Source organism: Podarcis pityusensis, assembly GCF_964106645.2.
Source record: "Podarcis pityusensis genome assembly, chromosome: 10".
Lineage (NCBI taxonomy): Eukaryota > Metazoa > Chordata > Lepidosauria > Squamata > Lacertidae > Podarcis > Podarcis pityusensis.
In genome coordinates, this window is record NC_138035.1 from 30,365,291 (window position 1) to 30,376,088 (window position 10,798).

The window sequence follows — 10,798 nt, forward strand, 5'->3', positions numbered from 1 at the left end:
GTAGAACTGGGAGAGACCTTGGTCTGAAACCCTGGAGAGAAGCTGCCAGTCAGTGCAGACAATACTGACTGTGGTGGACCCAAGAGTTTGACTCAGCATAAGGCATATGTTCCTAATATGTTCCTAATATGCTCTACACCTTTGACAAAACTGAGAAAACCATGTCCAAGGGTAAAGATTACAATGTGATGGCCTCCTTTGCTGAGCTCTGGATTAGTAGAGGTAGCTTAGAAAAAGGTATCAAAGATAGACTGATCATTAAAATCTCCTAATTTAAGTGTTTGTCAGTACATGGGGGACAACCCCCCGCTGTGTTGAACAGCATTACACAATTCTGCAAGCCATTCACGGAAGCCCTATGGCTTGTATTCCTTCAAATTTCTGTTCACAGTACAGTGGAACCTCGGTTTTCGAACTTCATCCATTCCGGAAAACCATTCAACTTCCGAAACATTTGAAAACCGAAGCATGCATTTCCAGAAGCAATTACGTCCGGAAAACTCAATGCGGAAACCACATGGCATGTTCGGCTTCTGGAAAGCATTCAAAAATGGAAGCATTTACTTCCAGGTTTTCAGCATTCGAAAGCTGAAACGTTCGACTTCTGAGACGCTCAAAAACCAAGGTACCACTGTACCATTGTGCCTTTACACATATAAACATCACTATTCTTGAGACTCCGTCTATCTCATCCCAGCATCCAGAAACATCAGTTTTCCATATACACTCCTCCTTAGGTTGGACCAGACCCCATACAATAGCAACATGGTCTCTTGTTCATCAAAGCTGAGCTCCATATAGCTAAAAACTGTCTCTTTCCACTGTCTGGTCAGCATCACAGCCTCCCGGTACCAAAGCTACACCCTCCCCTTCCGGCCTGCCGGCTCCATCCACGTTCCTGTTCTCTGCAATGTGGTTCGCTGCATCACCCCCTGCGTTGTTAATGTTGCGGGAGAGGTGGTGGTTGTCTCCAGGGTGGTCCTCCGCTTCCGGGACATCTGATTCTGCTTCCTCTGTTTCACTGCCACCTCCGCCTGCAGGAGGGTTCTCTGGCTGAGAGTTCTTCTTTTCCTTCCTGCTCAGGCAGCAGTAAGAAGCCACAGCCAGAAACAGAGACGACAACACAACCTCCGAGCCAGCCAGGTAGAAGATAACCTCGTATTTCTTGAGCGCATCCACCAATCGTCCTGGGATTTTAAAAAAAAGACAAAGAGAGAGAGCATAGCATACCTGTATTATAGCAACCTCCCACAATTTCATGTTGATGCCGTATTAAAGCACTTCCTCAGAAACTGGAAGCTGTGCTGCTTGAAAGCTCACAAAATGTAGACATCAAGGCAGAAAATGGTACCCACAGTCAGTATATTTCCCCCTCTCCTTAGTTCCATGCATTCCCCTGCCTGGTCACTGAAGCAGCAGAGATGGTAGGATACAACTATGGAAGGAACAGGATGAGCAAGTTGTTTCTTTAAGGCAGGGATAGCTGACTTGTGGCTTCCCAGTGGCACACGATGATGGAAGCTGCCATCCAACAACATATTGAGGGTCACATGTTATCCACCCCCAACTTGGGTTGGAGGTGAATCTGGGCTGGCCTGTACGCACACATCTCACAACCCTCACTTCTAAGTCTTATTCCCCCAAGTTTCTAGTGCTTAACTCTGTTCTCTTTGCTGCTTCAGGGTTCAGTTAATGGTGATGTTAGGTAGCCCATAGGGCTAGCAGGAAAAGGGGCCGTGTGCTTGTGGAAGAAAAGCAACAAAGGGAGAGTGATGCTGAGGATTGCAAAGGTAGGGATCAGGCTCCTTGGGCCACCCTGGAACACACTTGGCAATAAATACGCTTTGCCACCACGTAGTATATTAAATGAACCAATGGGGACTTCATAGTACTTTAAGACATATGTGTGTAAGAGGTGGAGGGGAGTCAGAATGAAAAACGGTTTAGAGAAAAATAAGATGGCTGTGTCACTTACTCCCAGCACTGTCAGTCATCCCTTTTTAAGCCAGCCAAGAAACACACAGAAACTGGGAAGGCAGGCAGGCAGGAATGTGTGCTTTCCATAGTAAGTTGCCTGTTCTTCTTCAGAGAGCCCATGTGCATAGTAAAATGTCAAGTGGTATCTACCTGCAAACTGGAGATGTCCTATCCTGTGAAATAAACCAGTATTCTGGCATGATAGGAAGCCACCATGTTAGGTCAGGTTGGCTGGAGAGAGAACAGAATCCCTAAGGTATTTGCAAGCTATTTCAGCAGGAATATTGGCATTTCCAGGAGAAACACATGGTTAAGGTGTTGCGGCACCTTCATGTGGCCAAATCTCCTAAGAAGCCACACACACCCCTGACCTGACAGCCAGTGTGATGGTTACAGGGTCAGTCTAAGATCAGGGAAACCTGAGTTCAAACCTCTACTCATCTGTGAAGTCCACTTGGTGGTCTTGGGCCAGCCCTTCTTTCAGGCTAACCTACCTTAAAGGATTGTTGTGCAAATAAAATGGGAGACGATCAGGCATGAACTCCCTAGAAGTGAGCTAAAAATTTAATAAAAACTAAACCCCCAAACCCTGGCTCCTAACCACAGATATACTGAGACTCATCAGTAGGATGGGATAGCTTTCTGCAAATGTTCAAATGCACCCTGCTCTTTATTATTACTTTTATGAAGTTTTTGTCTTGGGGTTGGGCTCTTTCATGGAAGCCCCGCATGCAATTAAGCTCTGCAGAAATGAGTGCAGGTAACAGGTGCCCAAGACTTACCTGCAGAGGGAGGTCCAATGAGCACAGCAAAGGCCTCAATGAGCAGCACAAGCCCGATGGCGCTGGAGAACTTCTGTGACCCAATGATGGCCATGAGCACTTCAAACTGCAGGGCCCCCACCATCCCGTAGGAGATGCCAAAGAAAATGCAGAAAATGACAAGGGCCGTGTAATCGGTGGCCCTGGCGCTGAAGATATCTGTCAGGCCATTGAAGAGCATAGCGAAGCTGAACAAGTAGGTCACATGGGGCCGCACCCGCTTCAACCCAGCAAGTATCCCGCAGGATGGGCGGGCAAAGATGTCTATGAAACCAATGATGGACAGGAGGAAAGCGGCTTCTTTGTCTGGCACTCCTGAGTCTTTGGCATAGTTGACTAGCAATATGGTGGGCACAAAGAGACCTAAGACCATGATGAACTTGGCAATGGCGTAAATGACGAAACCCCGGTTTTTAAAGATAGAAAAATCCAACAGCTTCTTCCCTTTCTTCTTCTTCTTCTTGGCTTTATTTGACTTCTTGGCGCTGTCCGTGGTGCTGACAGCCTCTTCGGCCCTTCCTCCCATGGGCAGCATTTCTTTGGCTTCATATTTGTCCTGGGCTTCCTCTCCTTTCTTCTTCCTGTTCAGCTCCAGGGGTCTCATGACTGCTCCGCAGGTGCAGCAGTTAAGCAGGAGTCCCCCCATGATGAGGAATCCCCCTCGCCAGCCAAACTTCTCCAGCAAGACTTGGCCCAGTGGAGAGAGGGCTGAAAGGAAGACGGGACTCCCGGCCGCAGCGAGCCCATTGGCCAGAGGTCTGCGCTTGTCAAAGTAGGACCCTAACATGATCAGAGAAGGCTGAAAGTTCAGAGCCATGCCTAAACCTGTGGGGTATAAAGGGATTTGTGAGTAACAGGTGAGAAAAGAGGATTGTGGCTTTAAGAGATGTACAGTGGTACCTCGGGTTACAGACGCTTCAGGTTATGTGATTTCGGGTTGCGCACTGCGCCGAACCCAGAAGTACTGGAATGGGTTACTTCCAGGTTTCGGCACTCGCGCATGCATATAAGCACTAAATTGTGTTTTGCGCATGTGCAGAAGCACCGGATCGTGACCTGAACATGCACAGACAGTTGCAAATGGTGCAGGTTGCGAAAGGTGTGGGTTGCAAACGTGCTTCCAGCATGGATCACATTCGCAATGAAAGGTTCCACTGTATAGGTTTCAAGATCCTGGTATATCAGCTTTACTGAGGTCCCCATTGCGCAGCCAATTCCTGAATACAGAATTCATCCATGCAATTTATAACACTTCCGAGTTATTTCAGACTATTATTTGAAGTTCTATGTCATGAAGACAGTACCTCTTGATTGGGCTCCACTCAATCACAGAATTTGCAAAGCAAACACAGAAGCCTAGCTGATATCACCAATAATGCTCACACGTACCCCAAAGGAGCCCAAAAGGTGCATTTAGCATCGTGTGTGTGAAAATGCTGCAAGCATTATGTTCTTTCCTCCCTTTTGCACTTTCACACCACTCTGACAATTTCTCATGCCATCTCTCACTTCCAGATGCATTCCCATGTGGCACTGCTTTCCACCCAGCCCCCTTGCCCAACGCTAACCTGTCAGCACACCAGCCGTCAGGTACAGCTCAATAATGTTGGTGGTGAAGGAGGCTAGAATCATCCCAGAGGAAGCCAGGAGCCCCCCAACAAGCATCACAGGCCGACACCCAAACTGGTTCACCAAAATGCTGCTCACAGGCCCTGCAGAGAATCAAAGAAACAAGAAAGGGAGGAAAGGCCTGGGTTAAATAAAAAGGGGAAGAAAAAGTGAAGCAATGTGTGATTTCCTGTCACCATGCGATTGGTTGCATTATTATGAATAGAAGAAACGTCTGCCATCCTTAAGAACAAGGGTGGAGGAACTTTTTTTTTTTCTGTTGAAGGTGATATTCCCTTGTGAGTGATCTGTTGTGAGCCACATGCCAGCGCTGGGCAGGGGCAGATCAAATGCTGGTGGAGTTTTCAGCACTACAAGATTATCTAGCTCGCTCTCTAGGCCACTACATAGGGACGCGGGTGGCACTGTGGTCTAAACCACTGAGCCTGTTGGCTTGCCAATCAGAAGGTTGGTGGGGTGAGCTCCTGTTGCTCAGTCCCAGCTCCTGCCAACCTAGCAGTTTGAAAGCACACCAGCACAAGTAGATAAATAGGTGCCGCTGTGGTGGGAAGTTAATGGCGTTTCCGTGCGCTCTGGTTTCCATCACAGTGTCCTGTTGCACCAGAAGCAGTTTAGTCATGCTGGCTACATGACCCGGAAAGCCGACAAACGCCGGCTCCCTCGGCCTGAAAGTGAGATGAGCGCCGCACCCCATCGTTGCCTTTGACTGGACTTAACTGTCCAAGGGTCCTTTACTTTTTTTGCCTTTACCTAGGCCACCACAGCTCTCTCCCTGCTTTCTCCTTTCTTTCCATCTCTCCGTCCATTTCAGCTTTCTCCCTCAGTCCATCCTCCACAAACACAGCTCCAAAGTGATTGCTTTGCAGGGAGATTGCCCCAACCATCTCAGCTCCTTCCACTTCCATTTCTCCTCCCTCTGGGGTCTCCCCCTGCCAACACACACACACAATGTGTGCTGAAAGACTCCTGGGCTCATCATGTGGCTGCTGCATCTCCTTCTCCTCTCTACATACAGTATACTGAAGAGAAAGTGATTCCCAGAGGGGTGGTTCAGGAGAGCAAGAGTGGGCACACAACATCCACAGGGCCATGTGCCATAGGTCCTGTGGTGCCAATCAGGGTGGGCAGAATCTGACAGAGGAGGAGGAGGAAGAAAAAGCAGAAGATGGTCCCAATGATGGAGGTGGGGGAAGCCTGAGTAGCAAGTTGGGAGAGGTCTTAGCTCTGTGATTGCTGGACGTCATATAAGGGGGTAGAGAACCATGTAGGCCAGTAAGGTTTTCTTGATAGTTGGAGAGACTGGCATCCAGTCAGCGGGGCAACTGAACTAGAGGTAGAAGGGAATGGGTCAGACTGACTCAAGTTTTGTTGTCGAGGGTGCACTGCCATCTGCACCAGCACAAACAGACCCAGCCCACTCCCCAAAGTGCACTGCCACAAGCTCAGTCTTCTCGCTTGGGAGAAGAACTGCATGAATGTCTGGAAGATACTCTCTGGCACTGTTATACTTCATAGGCAAACAGGACAGTAGCCTCACACCTCAGACGTCTGATTGCTGGCTATTTGTCTACAAGCCTTTCGTTCTCTGCCCCAGCCATTGGCAATGCAATGTGCATAGCAATGTCAAAGAATGCTTGCCAGCATTCAACCACTGCAACACAAGAAAGTTTACTCAATTAGTTATTTGCTCTCCCGCCCCCCCAGATCTGGGGGCCAGAAATGCTGTGGACTGCAGGGGTCTGGGGCACCAGGGCAGCTGAAGTTATATGAATCCAGGAGGGGAGCTGGGTGAAAGCTCACTCTGCTCAGAATAGCGGCAGACTGTCGGTGGGAATGAAGGAAGGTGGTTAAGGAGGCCACTCACAATAAACCAGTGAGATCCTTGGCTAGATCTTTGCTTTCATGGCTGTGTACATTTATAAGCACAGACAAGGAAGTGTTTCACGGGACAGAGTCATGTGATCCTTACCTGTTCCATACAACATAGCCAGCATGATAGATGAGATCCAAGCTGTGTCACTATAGCCCACATGGAAGTCATGCATCAGCTCCTTGAAATATATGCTCACTGCCTTTGGAAAGGCATAGGAAAAGCCAGTGATGACAAAGCAACCAAGCAGTACTATCCAGCCCCAGCCACCATCTGGAGGCTTTGCTCTTTCTGGCAGGTGACCGTCCTCAGCATGGCCCTTCCCCATTGGTCAACCAGGGGCAGGAACCCGAAAGCGAGCAAGATGAGTGGTGCTGCAGGAACAGAAGAGAACAGAGGATGCAGATACAGACATGCAGCTCCCACTGTCTCCCTTCAGCCTTGTTTCTGTTCATGTGCTTCCCCTCCCTCTTTAAATCTGAAGTAGGGCAATAACTATGTCCGAAGGCAAACTCATGCAAGAGACTAACAGTGCTGCTCAACAAGGCAATAGCTGCAGTAAATAAATACTGCAGCATCAAAATGCAGTGTAAAGCAATAGGCACTAAAGACGATTAATTAAGAGTAAAATGCAACTGAAACACAATTTAAAATTCAGTTCAGATGTAAGAGGCCCAGTTTGTGAAACAAGTTGCTTGAAATGCCTGGGTGAGTAAAACGATACTTCCCCTGAAAATCCCCTGAAAATCTCTGAAAATCCATAAAGTTGGCACCAGCTGAACCTCTCTGAGAAGGCTATACCATAATTGGGATACCACTACTGAAAGGGGCCTCTTCCTGTTTCTTACCCACTTGGCTTCATTTGCAGGATCACTCAGAACAGGGCCTCTGAAGCAGATCTTAATATTCAGTCAGTATATAAGGGGAAAGTCACTCTTTCAGGGAATCTGGTCTCAAGCCACTTAGGTTTAAATCTCAATTCAACATCAGTAATACAACCAAAAACCAATGAATTGTTGTACAACATAACATACAATTTTTTGAGGGAGCTGGGTATGTTTAGCCTGGGGGGGAAAGGCAACTGAGAGGAGATATGATAGCCATCTTCAAATATTTCAAGCCTGTTTTCTTCTGCTCTGGAGGGTAGGGCTTGATCCAGTGGATTCAATTAACAAGAAAGGAAATTCCAACTAAACATCAGAAGGAACTTTCTGACGGGAAGAGCTGTTCAACAGTGGAATGGATTTCCTCAAAAGGTGGTGGACTTTCCTTCATTAGAAGTTTTTAAGCAGAAGTTAGATGGCCATCTATGATTCTATAATACTTTCATGGAAACAGCAAGAAGCAAAGAACTGGCATTTCTGGCACAGCTACTTCCTCTGGACAGTCAGGAGACATAGCAACGTATCTCCAGCTTGGAGCCAGAATATCTAGGCTCTGACACTTTCTCTTTCCCCCTTGAGTTTCAGGCTTGTTTATTCCCCTCTGGTCCTTGGATTTCCTCTCCCACTCTTTGTCTAGCTTTAAATGTTAAAGTACCATGATCTGTGGTGTGATTAAAAACCATTAATACCATCTTTTGCTGAAGGCTCTGCATGCTGCTGTAATGCAGAAAACAATGGCCCCTTCTTCTGAAAGACCTTAAACGCAGACAAATAGGCCAAAAGTTGTGACCAAGAGCACAAATTAAGCAATTATTGTGTGAGTGCATGCCAGACAGATTATTTGCCTGTGTGCAATTGCTATGGTTGAGTACAAAAGTGTGGGTGTAAACAGGGGATTGGAAGGGGGCAGTGGAGGTGTCTCAAAGCCTTAAGCTGGTCAAGAATGTCTATGTAAGTTTGCTACCCCCTCCGCAAGTTTTCCAGTGCAACAACACATGACCTTTGTGATACTGAGCATGCTGGCAGTGGGGAGGTTATTACAGCATTAGCATCAGGAGGCCATGCTGCCAGATCCTGTGGCGCTTCAGTGGCTGTGGCAACACCAACAGTGTCTCGCAGTACCGTAACTACCGTGGTACCTTATCTGTACCCAAGAGGAAGATGTGTGCAGCTTATGCCCATTGCAGGGAAACTCCAGGTACTTCCCAGGCACTGGGCTGCACCAGCACCTGTGGGATCAGCACTGGGCAAGTGCTCTTCGGCTGTGTTATCTCTGGGGTTGTAAGAAGGCATATTTCCCACTTCACTCTCTATTTATCGCATGCAGCTGTGCTTCCATTCTGTTGCAGTTCATCTTCCACATATCACGACGTTATTCAGCTCACTGTCCACTATGGTGAAATTACGTAACTCACCTAATTTATGTAATTAGTTACATATTTTTTGTAATTACATTAGCATTGCATTATTCCACCCCATTCATTTCAGTGCAAAGGAAACAGAATGCAAATGGAGGGATGGGAAAACCTAACATCTGCAGACTGAAAGCACCACCAACAGCCAATGCTGATCATATTCCTGGGATTTATTTCCATTCTGGGCATGGGACAAATAGTAAGTAAGCATGGGCAATTTCTGCTCTCGTTTCCATTTTTCGCTAGTAATCTCTGGCATCCCTAGTTGTCTCTGGAGGAGAGCCAACACAGCAATACTGATAGAAGCTGCTGCACTGGGACTGGTTTCTGCACTAGATGTCAATGTAATGCTCATGGCCAGTCCTACCATGAGGCAGAATGAGGCAGCCACCTCAGATGGCAAATATTGATGAGCAGGGAAGACCTGTGCGTGCCTTGTGGCATGCCCTACACCCCCTAAGCTACAGGTGCCATCCTGTCTTTTGTTTCAGGCAGCCAAATGTATTGGGCCAGCCTGGAGGACACTTGTGCATTTTTGCTGACATGCAAATGATTCAGCAGGGTGGATCCTTTTGCAGTGATGTTTTGTAGACCGTATTCATGGCAGTTAATACATTATAGTTGCCACACACAGAATTTTCAGTGGCACAATAAAAAAGCACTTGCGCTGCAAAGTTTTCTGCTCCACACAAATAACTCACTGTATTATGAGCCATCATTTAAAATGGCCTTTGCATGGGATCTATAACATGAAAACCAGGGGTGGGGAAATTCTGGCCCTCCAGATGTTCCTGGACTCCAACTCCCATCATCCATCGCCACTGACATGCTGGCTGGGGCTGATGGGAGTTGGAGTCCAACAACATCTGGAGGGCCAAAGGTTCCCCAGATCTGATATAAACCTGCCTTGGGAGCTTGTTTGCCCCCCTTTCTCTCAGTTTTGCTAGCCTTCATGGATACAGAGACAGGCTTCCACTTTACTTGTAAATTGCCTCAGTCTGAAGGCTCCAGGAATATAAAAATAAGCAACACCTAACACCTGGGCAGCAGACTAAACTGGCACAAAAACCACCAGGTAACAGTCTTCCCCGTTTTGTATTTCTACTTAAATTATGGTAATTATTTCCACATATGCATATATACATATTGATCAGCACATGCCATTTTTCATGCAGATTGGTGTCCTCTTTCGTCATCTTCTTGTTGTTGTTGTTGATGTGTCTCCTCTTTTTTGGCCACTCTCTCTTAGCCAGAGGCCTACATGTACATATCTATACAGAGCATGTACACGCACACAGAGTCTGGCAGAAAAATAATCAGACTCCAGGGGAGAAGAGATTTCCCTTCAGGTCCAGTAATCAATATGGCTCATATGCACTCTTTTTAAAACAAGCCAAGACAACATAACCCAGGACACAAGGTTCCGCAAAATAAGGGACTCAACACAAACTCCAAATTTCATACAAGTTGCAAGACCCCAGAAGCCAGTTCCTGGGATCCCCAAACCTAAAATAGCAGAGACTCTCCACCTGAATGCACAAGCAGCACAAAGGAAAGCATCCAGGGCAAATTAACTTAGTCTTTAAGAGCATCCCTTGCTCAATATGTTATGACACTAGTATTCATCCTGAGTTGAAACCAGTTGGGCATCCTCCTTGGGTCACTAATTCCCAACGCATATAACAATGCTAACACCTGACATACAAAATAGCATGCTCCATATTAAAATACAGACCTTGGGTGGGCTGTGCCTTCCCTTTCACTTCTTGACTTCCAAGGAGATGGATCCAAGGAGCGCTTCCTAGTGCCTAGGGCTAGTTTGAAGAAGGAGGGGACAACCTTTCAGAACTCACTCCATGACAGGCATCCAGTGAGAACCCCTGGAAGAAGCCTTCTGATTTCTTGCATCCTTCTTCCTAGACAGCAAAAACCTCAGCTCTCAAAGATCCTGAAAGCCTGGTGCGGATGGGGTCTTCTTGTGGTGATCAATAGCTGCTTCCAGGCCCTCCTCCAGAGTCCCCTTGGCTCTGCGAAGCCTGCAGCTCAAGCACCAAAGTGTTTACCGCATGGATGTGGGTCAGCAGCTGCTTATGTTTTAAAGTCGCTAAAGAATCATAGGTTGCTGATCTAGCAGAAAGAAACCACTTCTCCACTTTTAAGAGGCTTTCCCAGCCAATGGGAAGGAGCAGAGCCGGCATGCCT

The 10,798-nt window shown here is 47.2% G+C and overlaps 1 protein-coding gene across 1 annotated transcript; it reads right to left on the minus strand.

The window, feature by feature from the left end:
- Positions 1 to 257: 257 nt before the first annotated feature.
- SLC16A8 (solute carrier family 16 member 8) lies at positions 258 to 6,625 on the minus strand (the record flags this gene model as incomplete). Its single annotated transcript, XM_081022438.1, has 4 exons — positions 258 to 1,187; positions 2,760 to 3,623; positions 4,367 to 4,510; positions 6,397 to 6,625. 4 exons carry the CDS (start codon positions 6,623 to 6,625, stop codon positions 802 to 804), a joined length of 1,623 nt encoding a protein of 540 aa, XP_080878564.1. The 3' UTR covers positions 258 to 801.
- Between the last annotated feature and the right edge of the window lie 4,173 nt (positions 6,626 to 10,798).